We start from the raw sequence: 24,793 nt of genomic DNA, 5'->3' as shown, positions 1-24,793 counted from the left end.
TGCAATTAAGGCTTTTGTGGAGAAATACCTTTTTTCTTAGGGGGTTGGACTTAATAACAGCCTCACATTTAATTTAAAGGTTCCTCCTCCTAGCAGAAAATAGGAGGGAGGGGGAAGTTAGGTGCTCCCAAGCATTGTCATGTATCAACAATCAAAGCTTTGGAAATGCTAATGGCCATCCTGGCCAGAGATAGTGAAATGGACAGCCTCATGCCTTAGCTGGAATCTTGACTCCTAGAAGTTAACACAAAAAACTTGGGGGTGTGGGTGGCTAGACTGTATCTTCCTGAAGACCACAGGGAAAGGATTCTTTGACCAATGTGGGTGGGCAAACAGAAATAATACAGTTGCTTGGCATGGAAGGAGAGGGATCTGTTTTAGTGGATTCTGTCTGGAAGAAGGAGCTCTCACACCTAGATCCATGTGGATGGCCACCATTGTCACCTGGAGCAGACAAAGGGCCAGCTACTGTGACTGTGGCCTTTTTCAAACTGCCTTTGTATTCCATTTTAGTGACTGGTTACTAACAGATTTTTCTATCATTTCAAACAGACCTGTTTTAGTAACCATCTGCTGGCAGAATTTCCCTGTTCATACAAACTTGCTTGTGTCGGGTTAGCAAAGTGTGGCTGAGCAGCTTCTGAGGGAAACTGCTTTCTTCTGTATTCTACCCCTTTGTTGTGCTTCTGAATTGCTTTGGTGTGTTGTTTAAAATGCCCATAGTGCTTCCTACACTGCCGCTTCTTTGTCCACATGATCTTCCTTGAACTGTTTTTTTTAAATGTTCTAAATTGAGCACTATAGCGCTAAACTGATATAGCACTTCGGTGCTATAGTGACACCACTGAGATGCATTGACTCCATTGACTCTAAAAACAGGTGTCAAGAAAGGTGTCAATGGATGTCATGGCACCCACGGGCATCTCAATGGAGACCCCTTAACTAAGTCATGCAGAGGGCTGAGGGACAGAGGATCGTGTGTTTGCATCTTTCCTTTGTATTCCTTCCTTAGTTTGATGCTGTGCAGAGAGTATGTGTGTGGACTTCATTTGATAAATCATTTACTATTTTTAACACTAGTATTTGTTCTCCATAACACTTAGACCTCCACCATTTAACGTGCTATTTAAAAGTGGCACCAGGGGAAGGTAGGCGATAAATTGCTAAATCACTATTTTCTTGGTAGTGTTGCAACTTTGGCAAACCATACCCATAGTAACCGAATCTCAGGTAGCAGGAAATGCTGGCACTAGGCAGAGGCTTAGAATTGCAATGTGGGAAGGGAAGCAGGGAGTACTGGTCCTCTTGGTGGGTAATTTCCTAAATGACTAGCTGGTGCCAGCATATCAAAGAGAGAGAATCCCCTCTGAGGCTCAGGTAAACTGGGAGATGAGATTATTGCTGGATTCATCAACACCTCAGGGGGATGGAAAGAGCAGCCCTCATGGTTCAGCAGGGCCATTATTATTTTTTTAGATGGGCTTTGAATTTATGATGTGCTTATAAGTCTAAGGTGCCACATTTTTAATTTTGGGGTAAGGACTAGGTCTTACTGTTTTGTCTCTTTCACTGCTTTGTAATATTAACCTTTGACTGGAAAGATCCATTTTTCTGTCAGCAGACTTGTGATTTTGATTTCTGGTTGTTAGGGTGTGGCTGGACTTGAGGGATCATCAGGTTTACCTGGAGGACCTGGGCCCAAGGTATGTCCTATGACATATATCATATGAAGATTTCAAAGGTATTCAGTGCTTCATTATTCTATTGTTCATTATAAACTCTACAAAAGATTTATTCTTCCATATTCCTCTGTTTTCTAACGTCTATACTAATCCTCTAGACAGTATGCTCTCGCATGATGCATACACACACTGCTCGCCTACACTGTCACATCTGTGTAATACACATAGATGCTGTCCTACAGCATCCTAACACTGTGATAATGCTACATTCTCTTCTGCTGCATTTATTCAGCTAACTTGATACAACCTAGATATCACTTGCTGAATGTTGATCAGACCCTCTCTAGACAGCCTTTAAGTTGCGGGCAAAAATCTACAGAGCCTTGATTTCAGGGAAGATAGGGAAGGCTGTTTTTCAGCAAGGGCAGGTGATCTAGGATTGATAACGTTCCCCATTCTGCTTGACACGCTCCCTCAGTTGGCTTCCTGTATTCAGAACAGGATCTTTCTATCTGTTTGTTCCACTCATTTTATTATGTCACTTAGCACAATGCATAGCTAGAATAGCTGCAATGTGAAGTTTCAAAATGGGCCATCGCATATATGTGCAACATATACCTTATGGACCTACGATACATGAACCTTCATGATGCACTCTCCGGTCATCTTCAGAGGCCCTGATAAGATTGCCCCTGCCTTCTTAAGTTAGACTGAAGCTGATAGGCAGTAGATTCTGGATGGACAAAAGGAAATACTTCTTGAAAATGTGGAATTCACTACCAGAGAATGTAGTGATAGTCACAGGAATAAACAGTTTTAAAGACGGATTAGACAGTTTAATGGAGGATAGGTCTATACGTGGCAACTAGCCATGGTGACTGAGGGGAACCTTCACATTCAGAGGCACTAAACCTTCCAGAGCCAGGAAGTAATATCAGGGGAAGGTATCTGCCTCTGTGCCCTGTTATTGGCTTGTCAGAGGAAGTGGTGCTGGTCTAGATGGACCACTGGTCTGATCCAGTAGGGTTGTTCTTAGATGGGTGGTGACCCAAGAAAAGGTCTTCTCTGTTGTGGCAGGAAACATTTTGAACTCTTTCCCCAGGGAGATTAATCTGTCACCCTCTGTTGGGAGGTGAAGACTTTTTTTTTGTTTCATTCAGCATACCTCCAGTAACAGTTATTGGCTTCCTCCCTGGTTTTGGTTCTGTATGTGTATGTGTTTTTATTGAATTTTGTAATTTTAAATGTTATTTTTAATTGTTCTGATATTTTAGTGATATGGTTGCCACTTTGGGAACTCTGAGTTAAATGAGAAAAATGAGTTTAATAATGTTCATTTTGCTTTAGTGAAGGTTTGAGAAGATTGTTAGGATTGAAGAGCATGAACATTTAACTAGACTAATGCTGGAAATGGGAATGCCTGATATGAAATAATTTAGAAGTGATTCCAAAACTACAATCACAAATACTTTTATACTTATTTACTTTTTTTTAAACTTCATTTATAGTCTGCCTTTCTTGATAAGACTCAAGGTAGATACCTGTGATAATAAACAGGAGAGTTCTCACCATTGGGAAATGGAAACTGAGGCACATTGTGTTATCTAACAAGGAATACTTGTGCATTTCAAATATAAAATGGAGAAGAGAACTGTATAAGCCACACTGGGTTCCTGTAAGGGAGAAGAGCAGAGTACAAATGAAATAAATAATAGTTGAGAATTGGGGATAAAATATAGATCCTTTAGCACAGGGGCATCAAACATTTGTTATGAGGGCCAGATCTGACATAAATGAGACCTTGTTAGGCTGGGCCACGTGTGTCATAAAATGTAATGCAAGGAAGTGAAGATACAAACTTTATAAAGGACACAGAAGTACTTCTTTATTTTAAAAAAATAGAATGAGTTATCTAGCTAGTGAACATTGTGTATGATGAAAATAGTAGTTATTACAGCTCAGAAACGTTAAATACCTTGGATTTTCTAAAATGAACATTTGACAAATCATTTTGAGAATTCATTTCTCAAGTGATGCCACATCGCTTCTTCAACTTCATTTAATCCAAATGTTGTATTCACAGGGCAGTAAGGGCGAGCCAGGACTACAAGGGAAACGAGGGATACCAGGTATCAAGGTAAACATGATTTAAGTTACAAATTTTATGTTCAAGCAGGGTGTTTTTCAAGCAGGATCACTAAACATAATATTTGTAGTTGCTTTGTGTCCAAATAGCATATTAGTATACATTTATCTTTTAAAGAACTTACATTACAGTAAAAGCTTTGTTATCCAGCACTTGATTATCCAGAATATTCAGGCAAACTCTTCCCCCTCCCCCTCAGCCATCATACCCTCACATCTTGGGCATTCCTGCAACCTTGATACCTCTCTTACTAGAAGAGTAAGCAGTCCTGAGAGCCTTGATTATAAAAATAAGTGTAGATTAAAAAAGAGAGAAAGACTTGTAGGGTGTGAAATTTAAGTCTTTAGTTTCTAGGTCTGGAGATGGGGTGTCATCATACATCTGTTTGGGGTAGTGGTTAAGTGTGCAGACCGGGTTTAATTCCCCACTCCTCCACGTGCAGCAACTGGAATGGCCTTGGGTCAGCCATAGCTCTCAAATAGCTGTCCTTGAAAGGGCAGCTTCTATGAGAGCTCTCTCAACCCCACCTACCTCACAGGGTGTCTATTGTGGGGGAGGAACGTAATGGAGATTGTAAGCTGCTCTGAGAGTCATTGTGAAGGGGGGGTATAAATCCTATATCTTCTTCTTCTGCATTGTAGCCATGGCATTCTCTGTAGGGTGTGATCTGGTTGCTGCAGATTCTTCTGGTAGGGGCCAAGCATAGCAATAAGTTCAAGTTTCTAGCACATCAGATTAATAGGCATTGCCATTCACCATGAGTTCTGGATAGCAAAGTTTTTACTGTAGTTGCTGCTAAGAAAGCTACCTGTGTGGTTAAATGTAGCTTAGTTAATCAGTGCCATTTACAGTTGAAGTAATCAATGGATGAAGTTATAGTTATGATCCAGTATTGTATGCTGGACTATTGTATTATGCACTATGGAAAGGGACAACTCCTTGCTTAGTATGGAGCTCCAGTTAGGACAGAAATTACATGAACGTGTGAGGTTCTGACTCCTTGCCCATCCAGATCTGTTTAAATGTTAAGGGAGTGAGAACAAGCCATGGAATCCCACAGTTCTTTCTTTTGCACACATTCTCCTTACTGCCCTTAACCATGGTCATTATGTCTATTCCAAGAGTATTCATGATTAATGAATGCCATATTGCATTCCTGGCCCCTATATTCAGTAAAATAAAACAAGCATCCAGTGGTACCTTGAAGGCTAATAACATTTAGGTAGATATGAGCTCAACAGCTTATGTTGATATAAATATTGTTAGCCTTTAAATATTGTTAGCCTCTGGACTGTAGTTTTATTTTGCAACAACAGGCTAACTAACATAGCTACCCATTTGCAGTCATAGAAGGCACTTTGTTGACAGTAGTGACATTAGACAAAACTAAGCAGTGATAATTTAGCAACAGGGTTGCTTGATGTAGTAATACCAAAAGCAATGCACACTTTAATAATATATTATATAATCTCAGATTTATGGAGCTGTTGTATTATTCAGGGAGAACAAGGAAGACCAGGTACTGCAGGTGAACCAGGATATCCCGGTATACCTGGCACACAGGGTTTGAAGGTATGTGTGCTGCCGTTTAAAATACTGTATATGTAATAAGTAGTATTTGGTAAGTGTTTTAGAACTGCTCCAAAGAATATACAAGACAGGGTTATGTTCTATTCATAATAATAAATTTCTAGTAAAGAGTAAATTGTGACTCATTCTTTCAGAAAGTGTCTGATAGTACTACTGTTTTTTTTTTTAAAGTAATTCATGATTATTCACAGGGGTATACATTATCACTGGATATTTCTGGGTGGTGTTTTGGCTTGCTCATGTCCTCATAAAAATTCCTACAGAAGTGCTGTTGAAATACACTTGGAACATTTCAGTGTCCAATTATAATATTTGCCCAGTTACTACAATATCGTGTTGATCTTGCAAACCACCATGAGCATTGCTATTTGTGCAGGCTGATGTAACATGCAAGGTGGATTATTTTGAATACAGCTGATAGTAATTCATGTCACTTTGCTGGTACATTTTTGGGAAAGGAAGGACATCAATTTGTGTTATTTGGGCATTAGGGTAAAGGATTACTTTACAGAAGCAATAAGGAAGGGTAACTTTTCACCTCATAAACAGTGGATCAATTCGCCTGTCATATGACACTGTTCATGTGTCCCCAAACCTCTCTGTAGCCTGTAGATGAGACAAGCTTTCTCAGGATCTTCGACTGTGTAATAGGGTAGATTGATGAATTGATAGTGCAGAAAATCAGATGCAAGACTGATTATTCTCATTAACATCCAGTGATGATCTTCCTTCGCTCTGAAGACACTTGTTTTAGGAGATGTATTTAAAAAACTGTCTGTGTACATATATATTGAATATAAATAAAGACTTTGAGATAGATGCAAATGCACTAAGTTACAGAGTAGTTCTCCATACATCACTGCAGTTCCTCCTGAAAGTGGTATCCAGATTTCATCTAAACCAGGATATCACTTTGCCCATGCTTTATCCACAGCCACAGGTTGATGGGATGTGAACTCTGTACAGCTTGAACATTCACAGAGTGCTGCAGGTTTACCTAAATAGAATGAAATTCTTCCGAAAGGACAGTGATCTGTTTGTATCATCTGTAGTCTGAACTATTAGCACAATCCATTTCAAGATGGGCAGTGACTGGCATAAAACCAGGGCTTTTTTGAGCAGAATGCATAGGAACACAGTTCTGGCAGACTTGGTGCTAGGGGGTGTGGCTTAATATGCAGATAAGTTCCTGCTGGGCTTTAGCTACAAAAAATCCCTGTGTGAACCAATGGTGATGTCAGGGTGTGTGGCAAATGAGTTCCTGCTGGGCTTTTTCTAAAAAAAAAAAAAAAAGCCCTGCATAAAACTATAAACCAAAGATGGGTAGTGACTTTTATAAAAGTTATAAACTGGCATGAGCTAAGTGCCGACTACAGCTGTTACTCACTCCACTCAAGTCCATTGCATTTCAGCTGCTTTCTGCTGTGGTTTCTTTATTGACTCCTACAAGTCCTTTTCATGCACTTTTGCAAGGCATTACTTGATGGACAGATGCCACAAGAGATGCAGCAATAGGGAGAGCGGTTCTGTATCAAATGAAAGTCACACTCACCTTTTTCAGGCTAGTAGGTCAGTTTGCTACTTTCCCATGTGGGACTGCACAGGCACCACAATGATGAAAACTGGGTTGCGCTTACCTATAACTGTCATTCACTGTGTGGTCACCGGTCCTCTTGCCTCACTGTGGGCTCTTATTGAAATCCAAAAATTATCCTCAATCTGGTAGCTGCAAAGAGGAACTAAGGAAGAGGAAAACAGTGCTGGGGAAGGGGGCAGAGTGCCATTAGGCTTCTTAGAGCTTCAAAAAACTCTCTGAGGCATGTGCAGTACCCCTATGTGACTATACAGGTGACCACTCAGTGAACAACTTTTATAGCAAAGTGCAACCCTGTTGTCTAAAAGACTGATCTCTACACCGTGCTGACTTTCATCCAGTCACTATGTTGCAGCAAAAAGATAATGTTAACCATAATTGTTGCCCAGGGATATAAAATATATGTAATTTATGTAGAGAGGTGGCATGTATATTTCCTAAATAAATACAAGAACATTAAATGGGAATGAAAAATGTGGAAAATGAAGTTAAATGAGCAAAGATTACAGTAGAAGGAAAGGAGTAAGATTGTGGAAAACTAAGATGACAAAATGTACAGAGTAAATTAACAAGTGGAAAAGATAATTACTATTTTGTAACCAAGTGTATTTAAGTTTGTGGATTTTTTGTTAACATATGAAGTTGCACTATTTATTTATGATTCTTTGCCCAGAAAAGCACACGGACATATTCCCAGGACAGAAAAATTTTGTTTTGATTAATATTCATGTGCACATTTGTTAATTTCCATGCTTCTACAGACTGTTTGCCAGAATCTTTTACGTGTATGAATATTTAGGTTCCAGTGTTTAAAAAACCGAGAGGATTCTGTGTTCTGACGGACTCCATCATAAAAAATGCTTCAACCCAACAGTGTGAATGCATGTGGAACAAAAGCAAGTCCATTATGGTTCAGAACTATGGATTGTTGTATTTATAGAAACTGCACTGGCTTTCCATAATTCAGGTTAGATTAAAATATGTACCTAACATACCATCCCCCTGGTTTTGGGGATTTCTTGTTTTAATGGGAAAAGAAGTCCCTTCCTTTATCTCTTTTTGACCACCCAAAAGACTATGCCTGTTATGGGACCTGCAAGTGCACATGATACGTGTTTTGGAGCCTGCAGTAAGAAGGAGAATTAAACAAGATTAAGTGAAAAAACAGGCTGGATCCAATCCAGTGCTGTTTTAAAAATTTTGTTACACGATGATGGGGAGTGGATGAATGAAATAACATTGAAATTAGAATTGGAGTGGGCAGTTGGAATACACTAGGTTTTCTTTTTCCAGTCTGGAAAATGCGCAGATGGAAATGTAAAGCCCTTCTGAAAAATATCAGTGTTTGATCATGTGGGGGAATAATCAACATCCTATAGGGTACATGCTGGGTTTTTTTTTCCATTTTAAAAACAACTTGACCCATAGAGTAATTGGAGAGCCATAATAAAAACGGCCACTAGTGGCCATTATGGAATGACATAGGACAGATAGGGAAATAACTATAATGAATTATGGAATAGTAGATATTTAGAGGTTTTGGATTAGTGGAGCTTCTAGTGGTCATTATGAAGACAGGGTGAAAATTGTCTGGATGTGAGAATGCGCAGCTCAAGGTGAGGAGATTGTGAATGGCACTCTGGTTAGATTGCACTCTTTACAGCATTGATGTTATCGTTAGCATCACATTTTGTTCTTTTATCCATTTGCTTTCATTAGGGCAGATATGCAATACTGTTTCCACAGTTTCACTTTGATTTCCATAGTATGCGTTTTTAGTAATTTCACTGTGATGTATTGATGAAAATAAATTTTTGTAGTTGTACATGATGCTTGAGGGGAAAGTGTGCTTTTTTCTCTCTGTTATTTTCAGGGAGAGAAAGGAAACCTTGGAGAGAAAGGCATCCAGGTATATCAGCTTTTCAATAATTAAACTGAATACAGATGTAGGTATAATGTAAAGAGCTTACTCTGTACACTATTGAAATCATAATTTAAGTGATATTATAATGGTTGTTTTAAGCATTTTAAGGCCATCAAATCTCCCCTTGAATAGCTGTCACATCACAGTCATGGTGTATCTGATATTAAAATACAGTTTAAAAAAATGAGAGGGAATTGCAGACTCTCATAGAAGGTGGGAAGATCACACTCCATTAGTGGAAATCCTTGTACCTGCAGGACCCATAGTCAGGCTCCAATACAGTCTTTACTTTTGTATCATCTGACCACTGACAGGATTAATTTGCCTGTTGCAAAGCATGAATCTTTATTTTGAAGACAAATTACATATTTTGTGGATCTTATATTAGGATATTTGGTTACTGTAGCAGAGTTTTGCCCATGATACTAAGTGCAGTAAATAAACCTCCCAAGAAGTATATTGGAGAAAAGGAGAACTTATATTTATTCAAGTAGATCCAGTTTATATTCAAGTTTCAGACAAAAGAAGAGAAAGAAGCCTAATCTAAAGAGTACTTTCCTTATAACAGATGGCCAGCTAATCTGGCATCATGTGTGTGGCAGTATGAGGGCGTTGTCTCTACAGGAGAAAACTGAAAAGACATGTGTCTCCATGGAAGGCCATGTGAGGATTAAGAGGGCAAAGAAAAGAGGGGTCAGATGGCAGCTCCCAGGTTAAGACAAAGAGAGGCATCCTATGCAAGGGGATAACACCTAGACATGCTTAGAGTGATTTAGTGCCCCCACAATGCTCAGGCATGCTGAGTAGCTCACTCCAACACCTAAAACACTCAAGTTTCTGTATTATGCCACACTGGTTATTAAACTGAGCCCTTGGTGCTGCATCACTATATTTAAAACACTTTTCATACAGTAAAATATTTCTTGTGTGTAATGATTTCTGTTTCCTTTTTCTAAAGGGTCAGAAGGGAGAAGTGGGCAGACCAGGGATTCCAGGGCAGAAGGTAAAATTGAAAATAATGTATTATTTTTCCATTTTCCATTACATTTATTTAGGTGCATTCCAAAACAACTATTTTCAATGCAATAAAATCTACATTTAAAAGTAATTGTGTAAAGTTGTGCATGCGGTGTAGTTTTAAATGTCTAGGAAGGCAAATGTCAGCGTTGTCTCCAAGTTTTTAACAACATGCTGCAGAATTTCTTATTTTATCAATTGAATAATTGGTTTCAGTGTGGCTGTAGAACACTGCCCAACTCTAAATACCTTAATAAGAGTTCCTGTTTCCTTGTTACCCTCCATCTTTAACAAGTTTATGAACTTGGTGCCTAGCTCTGTACTGGTACCCTCTACTCTGCCTGTAGAGGAGCCAAATAATCCCATCTGTTTCAAAATTGCAAATTGAATTTTCCAGGGCTATGAAAAAAAATATTTCAATCTTCTAGGTGTAAGCACCATTTTTAGGGCTATCCTCAGATTTTCAAATACCAGACTTTTCTAGGACAGAATAAATGTTTTAGATCTGTAGGTACAAGTATCAAAGATCTAAATGGTTATTAACCAAGAACCTTCCCCCCCCCACCATGAATATATCATGACACACCTGTCCACTTCCCTCCCTCAAAGGCAAGATTTTCCCTCTGTTTTCTTGTCCACTCTAGGTATCTGTTTTCTTATTTCCTGAAGAACTCCGGCTGTCCCACTCTGACACAGTATATTTTACTGCTGACTTAACTTCTTATGTAAAATGACCTATTATTCCTTCAGGCTTTTTCACCTCAACTTTGGATTCTTGTTTAGATTTCCAAGCGCTCTCATCCACTCTTTTCTTGCTTCGAGGATTCTCTGTTCTGTGTCTTTTTTTTTCTTTTTTCTTTTTGAGAATTTTCTTCATCACACCTAATGTGACAGGCTGATCAAGATTCTTTCTGGTATTCATTATAAAGTCTAAGATGCAAGAAGATAGAAATAGTGAAAGAACTGTTTCAAACCAAATAGTTTCACCTTTAGCTGCCAGTGATTGGTGGCCTTTTCCAACAATCTGTGTTTTTCCACTATAGCAGCAGCAGCAACAATAACAGTAACAACAACAAAAACCCAAGCAGATGCTGCAGGATGTTTTCAGATAAAATAGTTTCACTTTTAGTCAGAGGTTTTTACCATGACAACCACGGTTTAATAGACCCAGTGTTTCAGAGCCTTATCGAATAGCAAGTAGCCCTCTAGAGTAGATACAGAGACTTTCTTATGGCAGATTTATCTTCACAGCCGAAAAGCTTTCATATGTGCACTTTCAGTAAAGAATAAACTTAAAATATTGAGGATTAGAAATGGGAAAGTATCCCTCAGTCATTTAGCTGTTGTGGTTTTAGTTATCCTTTTTGCCAGAATTGTTGTTTCAAAAAGTTCTTTACAGGTTTTTATAATCCCAGGAGAAAGGTTACCCTAGCAGGGAGTCATCTCTCTTTGGTTGTAGATAATTAAGTCCATAAATCTTAAGAAGCGGAAGTGGTCAGGCTTTAGTCCTTATTAGGTTTCCAGATGCAGCTAGGAGCAAGGTGAAATTACAAGACCTCTCACTTGCTCTCACTTAGGAGGTGTTTGTAAAGTGTCCACTTCAGCAGAAAACACCAAAGGAACAACATATAGAAGTATGCATGACTTATCTCTCTCAATCTCCCTCTTAATCTAGAGAGACTGCTGACTGGAGATCACACTTAGTTGGCAATCAGCTAGCTGTGTTGTGTTTTCACACCTCATGAAGATGTCAGCCTGCTATTACATTTTTACAAGAAGCAAGATCTATCCCTTTTTCTTGGCCCAAATGGGAGTCTTTCCCTAACTACCCACGTCTCTTGCCAACTTTCCCAGTACTCAATCTGTGTTAAACTGCTCTCAGTCAGGGTTGAATTCAGACACTGTCAGTACTTGACTTCTCAGCTCGGACTGAAATCAGACTGACTTTTCCCTCAGCATTCAGTTCTCAAGTCTTTATCTGCTCAGTTGATTCTAACTAATCAGATTCCTTGGAGCAGCCTGTCATTCAAGGCTCTCTAACTCTATGTAGAATTAACACTTCACAGTCCATTACCTGTTTACACAGCACTTCTGAGATTTTAATGTGCAGACGGTCACAAATATTTTATGTGGCTAAAATTGTGCAATTATCACATTTACCAACAATTTCATTAATGTATTTTAATATTTGATTCCTCAAGGGGACCACGGGATTAAATGGACATGAAGGACAGGTATGTGTTCCAGATCAAAGCCCCTAAAATCCAATAATGTTATTTGGGAAGAAGTTACGATAATATATAGATTTAATTGTGTATGCGTTACAAATTCTAATGTCCAAAAGCACATATCCTTGGGAGGTCATTTCACATATACTTTGGCTTTAATATGAATTTTACCCCTTTTCACTGAATTAATTGATTTGTAGAAATCTTCTAAAAACCTGACAATTGTAGGCCAGTTGCTGACAGCAGTTCAGTCTCTAGCTAGGAAACAGAAGACTTTCACAAATAGTATCTCAACGTAATTCAGCTGGTTAAGTGGCAGATTTTACAAAGCATAAAGAAGTAATTAGAAGAATTAGAAATGGGAAAAGTACGCCTCAGCCATTTAGCTGTCATGGTTTTAGTTGAAAAAAAATCACAAATCAATGATATCATGGTAAGCAATAACATATTTTCCAAATCTTACCTCAAAATATGAGGCATTTCACAGTTGCTGTGTGAATACCAGTGATACCTTAAAGACTAACAAATTTATTTCCTCATAAGCTTTTTCGCCCATAGCTCACATAATCAGATATAAAGTTATAAGCAATAGAAAGGTGGGAGTAAGGAGATGGACTCTGTAATTCACTGGTCTTTACCCATTGGTCAAGGGGCTCTAGAGACACCCACAGAACAGCCATTTTTGTTTATTTTTTAAAGGACTTATTGCTGTATAGGAAGCAAGGGCACCATGTATTCTATTTCTTTTTAAATTCTGAGAGGAGGAGGAGGAAAATGGGGTAGTTCAATGATGGAGAGGATTCTTTTTGAGCTTATCACTATAGTATACAGTCTTGTTCTGCTTGTTGTTCCTGTCCCTAGCTCTTGGTATCCTGGACTTGACACAGACAAGATCATAGCTCTGGCCTCTCTATTTCCTGTGAAGTTACTCTGGTGTCACATGATTTCCTGTCACATTCTTGTAAATCTGTGGGGGGGGGTTGTGGGGGAGGGATTAAAGATGGACCCTGGGTCTGGGATGATTGAATACAAGTGGTTTAATTACTTTCTGATATTCAAGATAACTGTAACTTACTTGTCACCTTGCATTTTCACTGTTATCTGCACTGATGGCTCTAATTTTTCCTGCCTCCATGATGGACAGGCTGTACCCTATCAATGGATGAAGGGGGGGGGCTGTGAGTGGAAGAAACAAAGAATTTATTTAATTGGCCTTTTTGCATCACTCTTTGATGTTTAGTGTAACTTGGTTCACAGCATATTTTTAAGGGCTAAAATAAGGCACAGAAACTAATAAAAATCTTTGCATCTTGTTTTAGTTCTTGAAGTGGTTTTATATCTTGTATTAGCACACTTTAGTGGAGATTTCAGTGTTCAGTGCTGGCTATTGAAGTTATTGGTTTCTGATTTCAGAAAGGCGAGAAAGGAGATCCAGGCATTAGTGGTTCCAATGGACAAAAGGGAGAACCTGGAACACATGGCCTGATTGGTTTACCAGGCCCAAGAGGAATGCATGGCGAGAGGGGCTCTCCTGGGGCTCCTGGATCAGATGGAAAACCTGTATGTATGCCACCCAACATATGCCTTGTTCAATGCCACTTTTTATTTTTAAATATTCATGTAAATTTTTCTGATCCTTTTCTGTTCTGTTCAGGGAAGAGGATTTTCAGAAGAATTTATTCGACAAGTTTGTGCAGATGTGCTGAGAAGTGAGTCCCAATTATCACTATTGGGTTTTTTAAAATCAAGTTTTTAAAATCAATTTTGTTAACTTTTATTCATTTTTGTTTATGTAATCTTTTAAAACAGATTTTTGTGGGGATTTTCTTGTGTGTGAATCATGGTAACCTCTGGTGACTGTTGAAATACTTGCCAGAGTTGGCCCTACTAAGCTTCCAAGATCTGATGAGATTGGGTTTGCTTGGGCTATCCAGGTCAGGGCTGTGCTTATGTAACAATTTGTCTTCAACATCTGATATTTTGAGGCTACTGAACATAGAGATTCGGTTTAGCTTTTGGGGCTGATGGTCATGGATTTGATCTACCATTCATGCATTTGTCTATTTTTTTCCTTAAAAAAAAAGGAATAGGCAAATCTGTTGACCTTCACCAAATATTGTAATACCAAGTTTCATAAGTTAATTATTTGCAGCCTTAAAGATTTTTTGTTTACTTCATTGTGTCTATTGCTTAGGGAACTGATTTTGATTACTAAGACAAAAATGTCTGTCACGTATCAGCTTTCTAATTAAATTACTTAGATTTCATTGGCAAAATTAAGAATGGAAGTAACTAATTCTTTCTTCTCACATCTCCAAAAAGGTTTTTATTCAGTTTCTAAAAATTATTCAGTTTCTAATTAATATGATGAATCTGTGATGTGACCACATCAAACAAATGTACAAATGGTATAGTTCTCCTGCGGTTCAAATACTGGTTTTGTTTGATTTTAATTTATGCTAGTAAAGGTACCAACTGACTGAATGTCCTGCAGTTCTCTTCTCCCTCCTGCCCCCATATACCAAGACTCAGGAAGAGAGAGGATAAGGACTGGAGATAATGGTGTCAAGACAGCACTTTGCAGACTGTAGTTTCTTTGAAGATTATTACAATATCATTGATGAGAAGACTAGTAATAGTAGACACATTTCCTTACAATGTGCAGACTTCAGTTAGTAATGAATACATTCTAGGACTAGGGTTGCAAGGTCTCTGTTGGAAAATACCTGGGAGATGGCAGGGTTTGGAAGGGGAGGGGTCTCAGCATGGTACAATACCATAGAGTCCTACTTTCAAATCAGCCATTTTCTCCAGGGGAGCTGATCTCTGCCAGCTGGAGATCAGTTGTAAAAGCAGGAGATCTCCAAGCCCTACCTGGAGGCTAATCAAAAACACAACCACAAGGTTATAGTGACAATTAACTAACAATTGTATTATTAACCATAAACACAAAGAAACATAGGTCCCTAATAAAGTCCTTAGAGTAGATATATATGAAAAAAGTCCAACATGAGAACGTCTTCTACACGTAGTGATTTCGTCAGTGAAATTTCTACCTCAAGGCTGGCAACCCTATCCAACCCAGCAGGCTGGCCAGTATCCCTCACAAACTGTGTGTGTGCCTTATGACATCTGCCATGTGTAGACATCGTGACATCTGCCATGAAATCATCTGCCATGTGTAGACATCTACTTACGAACCCATGATCCAGCGAAAATAAAGCAGGCGTATCCTGTTACGTAATTTCAAAGAGAGAGTTAATCACATACTTAAATGCCTTTCACAAAAACAACAAGATTTAACCACACTGGATTTAACTTTGAAAATATTTTAAGTCAAGTTGGTGGTGTTTTACAAGCTGTTGCTTTTTTTTAATGCAGTTTCGTGCTCAGTTTGATCCTGAGCATTTTTGTCTGAATTCTTCTTAGCTCAGTTGCCTAGCATACTTCGGAATGGGAGACTGCAACACTGTGATCATTGCCAGTCTCACAATCCTTCCTCAGGACCTCCTGGCCCACCAGGCCCAATTGGCCCACCAGGTCCTAGAGGTTTTCCTGGCTTGGAAGGAAATGATGGTGTTCCAGGACTTACAGGGGCTCCTGGTCGTCCCGGAAATCGTGGACCAAAAGGTAATTGTATGCCTGGCTCACAAAGCATATTTTGCTTATTTTTTAATCACTTTATGAGATCTGCTTGGGTGTGAAGTATAAAGGTGAGTTAATACAATTGGCCTTCATTTTGAAGAAAGAGAAAAGAAGGCGCAATGAGCTGGAGACTATTCGATCTGCTCCTAGCATTTAAGGTCTTCCCTGATTCCCAGCAATATACAAACAGGTTGAAGATGTTCATAAGAACATAAGAGAAGCCATGTTGGATCAGATCAATGGCCCATCCAGTCCAACACTCTGTGTCACACAGTGGCCAAAATTTTTTATATACATATATATACATACATACATATATATATATACACACTGTACCGAATAGCCATTGATGGACCTCTGCTCCATATTTTTATCTAACCCCCTCTAGAAGCTGGCTATGCTTGTAGCTGCTATCACCTCCTGTGGCAGTGAATTCCACATGTTAATCACCCTTTGGGTGAAGAAGTGACTCCTTTTATCCGTTCTAACCCGACTGCTCAGCAATTTCATTGAATGCCCACGAGTTCTTGTATTGTGAGAAAGGGAGAAAAGTACTACTTTCTCTACCTTCTCCATCCCATGCATAATCTTGCAAACCTCTATCATGTCACCCCGCAGTCGACGTTTCTCCAAGCTAAAGAGTCCCAAGCGTTTTAACCTTTCTTCATAGGGAAAATGTTCCAACCCTTTACTCATTCTAGTTGCCCTTTTCTGCACTTTTTCCAATGCTATAATAGCCTTTTGGAGGTGCGGTGACCAGAATTGCACACAGTATTCCAAATGAGACGGCACCATCGATTTATACAGGGGCATTATGATACTGGCTGATTTGTTTTCAAATGTTCCTTATGTTTCTTTGACTAAGGCTGGGCACTGAAAATTGAAAACTGGTTCTTGGGCACAGTAAGCTCCTTCTCCATTAGAGATTCCACCCACATATGGAATCCCCAAACTCAGAGGACAAGTGTTGGTAGATTGTAATGTTTTCAATTTAATGATTACAGCCTTGAATTCTTTTTTGTCCTTCCCATTGATTGTATATCTGAAGCAAAGAAGATAAAAATTCTTTTTTGTTGCCATCTTCCCCAGTCCCTCACTTCCCATCGTCTCATACTTCTCTTCTGTCCCCTGATCCCCAGGTTTTGGATGATGTTTTGGTAGCTTCTGTTGCACATCTGAGTTTTGTGGTTCCCAGTGTATAACATGTGAGACATACAGTGGACTTAATTTCCCAGAATGCTGCAGTCATACCGTGGGCATCCAAACAGCACTGAAGTTGCAGGGGAAGAGGGGAGTAAGACATTAGCTACCTGCCTGCCAATTGCTAAATTTTTTCACAATAGCAAGAGCCACCAACCTGGGGTGTGTGTAAAATAGTGGAAGAACATCAATGAATGCTCACATGATACTGGAAGTTCTATTAATAGAACTGTTGCCATGTCCCCCTTCCACCTGTAAACAACTATTGTGTTTTGGCCTGTTTTGGATCTGGATTATGGTGCAAAGTTTTATTTTATTTTATTAAAAAACCTTCTCTTCTGTAGTTTGCACAATCTGAAATCCTCCAGACTGAGCTGTTTTGCCCATGGTGTACATATACATGGAATATTCAGCATCTCATCTGGTTGCACCTCAGTTTATCTAAGCCAAATTCTGAGGGCTCAACTACATGTTTACAGCAGATGTGGATTCGACCTGTGTTCAGCTGTGAAGCCCTGTTCTGAGCAACTTTGCTGTTAATGAGCTGTTAAGCCTAGACAGACAAGAACTTTTATTATCTTTGGCTTTGTGCTTCTCCTAACGTTTATTCCTAAAGAAGGAAATGCCAGGGATCAACCGCCTGAAACTCCTGTTGTCTGACTGGAAACCTGTCCGATTTTTCTTACATGTGAGCTATGTGTAGTTTTTCTGGGGGTGGGGGGATACTGACACTATAAGGATGCTCTAAACCACCCTTTGTAATTACCCTCGCCAGGATGAGTCATCGCTTTAAAGCAAATTTCATCACATAGAAGCCATTCCAATAAGCCAGTTAAATGTTCTCTTATTTGAGGTTTCTGAAAACTGAATACTGCACGCCACTATGGGTGTTGTCCTTAAACAAGATCCTCTCCCCCATCTTTTTTTGTCCTTGTATTTCTTCTCTTTTGTGTCAACTTTTTGTCTTTTCCTTCCATTGTGTTTGGTATTTCTTATGTGCCCATGGGAACTCCTGGCCTTAGTAGTGGAAGGGGGCAAGGTTTGGCAGCAACTGGGCAGCTTCCCTTTTCTCTTCCCCATCTATTGCTGACTGTGTTGGAAGTCAGAGCCTGTCCTCTTCAGCTGATGTCTTGCTGGCCTTAAATAGAGCACAGAAAGCTATGCATGCTCAAGACATTTCCACATCCTCTCACAAAATAGTCTTAAGGATGAGTGATTTTTATAGGTGTTTTAATTATTTCCAGACATAATTTTACCATCCAGTGAAAGAATTCTTTAAATTTTAACAAAAATATGATCAAAGCAATGGGGGGGGGGGGTGCTCGACACTGATCCATAAAATAATCACTGTAGAAGAATGGCTGCATGTATCTGTTTCTTGTTACCAGGATGATTACATTAGCAAAATAATTTACAGAGCATGAATATTCTTTGAATTTAGTTTGTATTTCAAAGTCCCACTCATTTAAGGCTTTAAATCACTCTAAAACCATATCTCTCAAGCACTTAGTAAGTAGACCTAAAGCCCTTGGAATTTAAAACAGAGGTGGGGCACCTTTTTTCTGCCAAGGGCTATTTGGATATTTATAACATCATTCATGGGCCATACAAAATTATCAACTTAAAAACAGTGCTCCACCAAGGGAGAATGATTCATGCCAGCAAAATTAATGCAAATAATTGTTTTTTCTATTTAAAGTCATGTGGGATGAGCCTAATTTGGTGCACTACCCCACCCTCCACAGGCTGGCCACCCTTGGCAAATGCCTAGATTCAGGGCTTTTTTTTTGTAGAAAAAGCCCAGCAGGGACATTAGCATATTAGGCCACATCCCCTAATATTAGCGTATTAGGTCACACACTCATTAGCATATTAGACCACAGCATCTGGGATAATCAAGTGCAAATTGAACTGGTGGTAGTAGCTGGCTCCCACCCCACACTCCCCACCCCTGCCACCCCTCCCTCCCTTCCATCATGCGGAAACTGCAGCTGCTTCCAGCAGACCTTTAAAAGAACCCATATACCCCAGCAGCAGTCCTTCACGATGCTCACCACTCAGGCTCCACAGAGAGAAAGAGAGAGAGGAAGGAAGGAATGGAAATAAAGAAATTGGGGGAAGAAAGGGAAATGAAATGGATGGAAGAAAGACTAATAAAGAAAATAATGGGAGGAAGAAAGAGAAATAAACAGAAATAAAGAAATGGGGGGAAGAAAGGAATAAAGAAAAATAAAGAAATGGAAAGGGAGAGAGGAAAATAAAGAAATGGGGGGAAGAAAAGGAAAGAAAAGAAGGGGGGAAGAAAGAAGAATTAAGGGAAACAAAGAATTGGGGGGAAGAAATAGAACAAAAGGGAAATAAAGAAATGAGGGGGAAACTTACTTGAACTGTGACAGTGACTTTTTCAGGCCCTGCAGTGATCCTGGCTGGCCAGCCAGGTCCCAGGGAGACTGCCATGTAGTGTGGCTGGGCCCCACAATCCCTGCTAACCAGCCAGGACCTGGAAAGGCTGCTGCACACCATTGCTCAGTTCCACAATCCTCACCAGCCAGCCAGGCCCCAGGGAGGCTGCCACATGGCTTGGCTTGGCCCAGCAATCCCCGAGGGCCAGATTAAGTGATCTCAAGGGCCATAAACGACCCTCGGTCCTGACGTTCCCCACCTTTGTATTTGTATCCCAACTTTTTTTTTTTAATGGCGTTACCATATTGTTCATATTGTAACTATAAGTGTAGCAGGTTCTCTGAGTTCCCAACTTAAAAAAAAAAAATCTTTAGCCCTTTCCCATCTGGAGGTATGCCTTTTCCCTTAAGTCTCAATAAAAAAAGGTATTAGAAACCAACTTTTAAAAATGAATGCTGGGAATTCAGGTACTCTGCTACACCATGTTGCTACAATGGTATGTTGATGCCAGTCTTTTTTTAAAAATAAATTTTGGTGGTGGGAAGAAGAAATGGGTGATGGCAGGTACAGGGTCACAGAAATTGCTGCCAACCCCAGTTTTTCCCACCTAGACAGCAGTCATCCAGGATTTACTGTGAACTTTCCCAAAACTTTGGAGCAAATCAGGTATGCAAAAGATCAGAGAAAAGTTAGGAACACCCCCAGAGGTGCATAAATGCATCGTGGGGAAGCATGAAAACCCCCCCAACTTCCAAAAAGCCTTGAACTCACGGAAGATAACCATGTGGAAAAAACATAGTTTTTGAAATTAAAGTGCATTATTTATTTTATTTTAAACTATTTATACCCCATTTTTCCCCACAATGAGGAACTCAAAGTAATTTATGCAAGAAAAACAGATTAAAAACCTAAAATACAAAGAAGAGCCATTACTCACCATTACTTAATCAGAGACTATTCAAAGTGCATCTGTGTTGAGATTAAACTTTGAACATTTGAAGTGTATATGCCTCTTTTACTTCTTTGGACAAGGCATTTCTTAACAATGGAGCAGCCATCAAAAATGCCCATGCCTGAACAGAAATGGCTGTCCCTAAGTAGTAGAGCAACTAAAAAGTTGCTGTCCCTAAGTAGTAGAGCTGCCATTAATGCACCTGTGAGTAGAGATGGTCCCTCAGATATAAGGATTTCAGGTCATGAATGTGAAAGCAAATTCATAGCCAATGTAAAGCTTTCAAATTTTCAGGAGCCTGCTTAACCCCAGTTAATATTTTGACACATTCCAAACCAGTGGAATCTTCCACATTGTCGTCAAGGGCATCCCCGGGTAGAATGTGTTACAACAGCCCAGTCTTTTATTATTATTTTCCTCTGTTGAGATATCCTACTTAATAACTGGGGAAGAGGCAGAAGAAAGGGCTGTCCTTGAGGAACAAATAATAATAAAGGAGTATTCTTGGACAAAGCTAAGGGAGGACTAGCTGGTTTCATTTTCTCTCTTCTGGAGCAGATGAGATTCAGTTTTGGCTCTCCCATCTCCAAGCCTTTCTTGGGAACTGCAGTGGTAGCCTTGGCTACTGAAGCTGTCCACAGAGCGCATCTTTCTCTCAATCTCTTGTCTGAGAGTAGGGCTGTCCTTCTTTGAGCTGAGAAGTACACCAAGTGGAGCCTCCCCAAGTGGAAGTCCACTTTAAAAGGTGAGGTGAAGGCAGGCTGAGAAGAAAGAGTACAGACATGTCCCAGAGAAGACTGGGGAGTGACCTGGAGAGAGCAGGGAAGAGGGAATTGGGTGAGGTCAACCCCATTCCCCCTTTTGATTTCTGAGATGTGCTTGTCGGAAGAAAAAAAGGAATCCTTGGAGGGCTTGACCTTGCTGGACTTGCCCATGAAACCCCCAGACACTGACCATTGCCCCTCCCGCCCCAGATTCTGAAGTAACACAGTCCATTCTAACACATCAGCACTTCACCACCTTATTCTGTTGATGTGTAGACTAGGCCAAGGGCTATCACTGCTAGGAGAGCCAGTTTGGTGTAGTGGTTAAGTGTGCGGACTCTTATCTGGGAGAACCAGGTTTGATTCCCCACTCCTCCACTTGCACCTGCTGGAATGGCCTTGGGTTAGCCATAGCTCTGGCAGAGGTTGTCCTTGAAAGGGCAGCTGCTGTGAGAGCCCTCTCCAGCCCCACCCACCTCACAGGGTGTCTGTTGTGGGGGAGGAAGATAAAGGAGATTGTGAGCCGCTCTGAGACTCTTCGGAGTGGAGGGTGGGATATAAATCCAATATCATCATCTTCTTCTTCTTCTTCTTCTTCTTCTTCTTCTTCTTCTTCTTCTTCTTCTTCTTCTTCTTCTTCTTCTTCTTCTTCTTCTTCTTCTTCTTCTTCTTCTTCTTCTTCTTCTTCTTCTTCTTCTTCTTCTTCTTCTTCTTCTTCTTCTTCTTCTTCTTCTTCTTCTTCTTCTTCTTCTTCTTCTTCTTCTTCTTCTTCTTCTTCTTCTTCTTCTTCTTCTTCTTGTCATGAGAAATGTATCAGCATGGTAAATAAAGAAATGAGGAAATCCTACCTGAAGTTGTCTCTGCTAATTCAGTCTTTTGGGGGATTGGTGTCCAGTAGAAGAAATGCAGAAGGTTGGCTGTATCAAAACACAGAGTTAAAAAGTGTGCTAAAATGACTGCCTAGGCCTCAGCTACTGCAGCATTCAAATGCAGAGGGTGATGCCATGGGACTGCCTTTTGGACATCTTGAAAAATGAGAATTTAGGATCCCTGCCCTTTTAAAATACTTGCATGGACTGCTACAAACGTAATGTCTATTGACAGACCCTGTTGCTTGTTCAAGAGCTGTCAGAGCTGTTGTGCTATTCAATAGGCTTTACCCCCCTGATAATATATTTTTAAAATACTTAAACCTCTTTTTATCCAAAGTTCCAGTTGTACCACCAGCTGAAGATTTTTTTTCTTTTTGTTTTCTGTTGGTTTCCACCACCACCCCTCACAAACTATCAATAGACCCCCAGATTATTTTAACATCTGTAACTGATATATGTGATCTGAAAATATAAAGAAGGTAACTTCACTACATGGTTGGATACAAATGGACTTTTATTTGTTCTTAGATTCCATAGGTTTTGTTTGATCTGCTATCTTAAATGTATGTGGAATGTAACTTCCATAAAATCATCTTGTTTAGGATCCTAGCATATTTCATCCCAGAGATACCTTTTTGTTCTTGAAATTAGGACTCTAGTACTTTGCAATGTACTTCAAATGTCTCATAGCTAGGGCGTGTTTTTCTGAATTAAAATTAGAAGCACAGTTGATTCTTTAAGTAACAAAATTTTACTATGAGTTCATACAAAATTATGACTTGCTTTTTAAGAAACCCATCCACTGAGTGTGTCCATGACTCATTACATCCGGGCAATTGCTCCCCCCACCCAAATTCAAAGGACGCAAGCCCAAAGCAGTAACTCCTTCAGAGATGTAAGAACAGCCTTCTCCACATGCGTTTCTTGGCAAACAACTTTTACATGAGAGCTGGCCAGACTTTTCTGAGTTTGGCTGGACAGTTGGGTTGAGGTTAGGCCAAGGACTAGAGACTGAGATCAGCAAAAGAGAGGCAGAATGGTCACGGCAATCATGGTTTGGATAATACAGTTCTATCTGGTTAAAATTACCTAAGCCACCTTGGAAACTGATTAAGAATAAGGTAGACCAGAGCATTAAACCTGACAGTCAAGAAGGCAGCCCTTTCTAGTGTACAGATAGTTTGAATTTAGTTATCCTTTAGTTATAGATCCTTAGTGATCCTTTAGTTATAGAGAGCCAGTTTGGTGTAGTGGTTAAGTCTGCAGACTCTTATCTGAGAGAACCAGGTTTGATTCCCCACTCCTCCACTTACAGCCACTGGAATGGCCTTGGGTCAGCCATAGCTCTTGCAAGAGTTGCCTTGAAAGGGCAACTTCTGGGAGAGCTCTCTCATTACATTACAGCTCACAGGGTATTTGTTGTGGGGAAAGAAGATAAAGGAGATTGTAAGCTGCTCTGAGACTCTGATTCAGAGAGAAGGGTGGGGTATAAATCTACAGTCTCCTTATTCTTTTTGTAGCATACTAGCAGTTTCTCAGAGCATGCTGGTGTGTTCAGGTGCACAGCTGGGGAGTCATGGTCTTAATACATATTTGGTGGTTTGCAGGATTACCTGGGAAAAATGGAGCTAAAGGAAGCCAAGGAATTGGGATTCCTGGAATACAAGGCCCTCCGGGACATCCAGGTAAGTGTTCTACCTGCCTTACTTGACATTTTTGCTGTGTAATTGCTTTTGAGATGTTTGCAAGTATTAACATGGGACCAAATCATTCATGATGAGGTTCATCGATCCCTGTCAGACTATGAAGGGTAAGGTGTGTATGGCTGCAATTCAAATTGCAGCAAGGCATGAAGAGTAGATTGAATCCTTCAACTTTTGCTTGGTGCCAGTAGTTAAAACCAGGCTTCCTGTGCTGCTGTCACAGGGGAAAGAAGGCTTCCAAAGGAGACATTCCTCCCCATTAAAACCACTTATAATAATGCAGAATAGATCTTAATTGGTAACCAACAGATAATTTTCAGATTGAAGATGCGTTTGAAGAACCCAGAATCATAACAGCTTTTTCTTCTGGTTTGTGTCCAGAAGTTATGACAGGAATAATATCGGTAGATCAGAGCTTCCCCTGCCAAACAAAATGGTAGAAAATTTGGTCTGATTGATATAATTGAGAAGCAAAACCGAAACATGGATTGAAACCACAGGAAGGAAAATGGCTGTCTTGCTGTAAATAAAAGCTGGACAGCAGAAGTGGACAGCACTTAGTTGAAATCCCTTTTCATCAACCCTTTAAAATGTTGGCATTCTGAAATATGGAAGAATTGCAGTTTGTGTTTAAATAGGAAATATTCTATACTGTAGGCCTGTACTGAACATGTTGGCTAATAAAATCACCTCCTCTGCCCCTAAATATACACAGAGTTGGAAGATAAAGCAGGCGAGGCTATTCACTTGGAATCTGTATTGTGCAAGGTGAGATGGGTGGTCCAGACCAAGAAGGCAAGGAGCCTTGGGACCTGTGGCAGAATGGACCTGTTCTAGCCATCAGGCCCTATTCCACCCTGCCTTTCAAGGTTCTCCAATACTTGGAGAGTCTTTACTCTCTCTCTGGTAACCTGTCACTACCACCTGACCTTTGTAAGGAATTGCCCACTGGGACTCCCAGCTTCCCATCCAAGATGGAAGATCTTACCTCTGCGTCTCCCACTGCCCAGCGCCTGGTCACCATGCAGACCATTTATTGCCTTGTGCACCCCTGGTGGAATAGCCACTTGCCA

The 24,793-nt window shown here is 40.0% G+C and overlaps 1 protein-coding gene across 1 annotated transcript in view; it reads left to right on the top strand.

The window, feature by feature from the left end:
• Nucleotides 1-24,793, top strand: part of COL21A1 (collagen type XXI alpha 1 chain) — a 137,571-nt gene that overhangs the window by 107,997 nt on the left and 4,781 nt on the right. The window contains exons 19-28 of the mRNA XM_060235204.1: nucleotides 1,650-1,703; nucleotides 3,766-3,819; nucleotides 5,329-5,400; nucleotides 8,886-8,921; nucleotides 9,895-9,939; nucleotides 12,155-12,187; nucleotides 13,595-13,741; nucleotides 13,836-13,890; nucleotides 15,611-15,811; nucleotides 23,625-23,702. Coding sequence (XP_060091187.1) covers nucleotides 1,650-1,703; nucleotides 3,766-3,819; nucleotides 5,329-5,400; nucleotides 8,886-8,921; nucleotides 9,895-9,939; nucleotides 12,155-12,187; nucleotides 13,595-13,741; nucleotides 13,836-13,890; nucleotides 15,611-15,811; nucleotides 23,625-23,702 — 775 coding nt within the window. The remainder of the gene's footprint in view (nucleotides 1-1,649; nucleotides 1,704-3,765; nucleotides 3,820-5,328; nucleotides 5,401-8,885; nucleotides 8,922-9,894; nucleotides 9,940-12,154; nucleotides 12,188-13,594; nucleotides 13,742-13,835; nucleotides 13,891-15,610; nucleotides 15,812-23,624; nucleotides 23,703-24,793) is intronic.

This window comes from Heteronotia binoei, chromosome 1 (genome assembly GCF_032191835.1).
Source record: "Heteronotia binoei isolate CCM8104 ecotype False Entrance Well chromosome 1, APGP_CSIRO_Hbin_v1, whole genome shotgun sequence".
In the NCBI taxonomy this organism is placed as follows: Eukaryota; Metazoa; Chordata; class Lepidosauria; order Squamata; family Gekkonidae; genus Heteronotia; species Heteronotia binoei.
The sequence above is the reverse complement of the archived record's forward strand: the minus strand, read 5'-3'. Positions and strand labels throughout refer to the sequence as shown.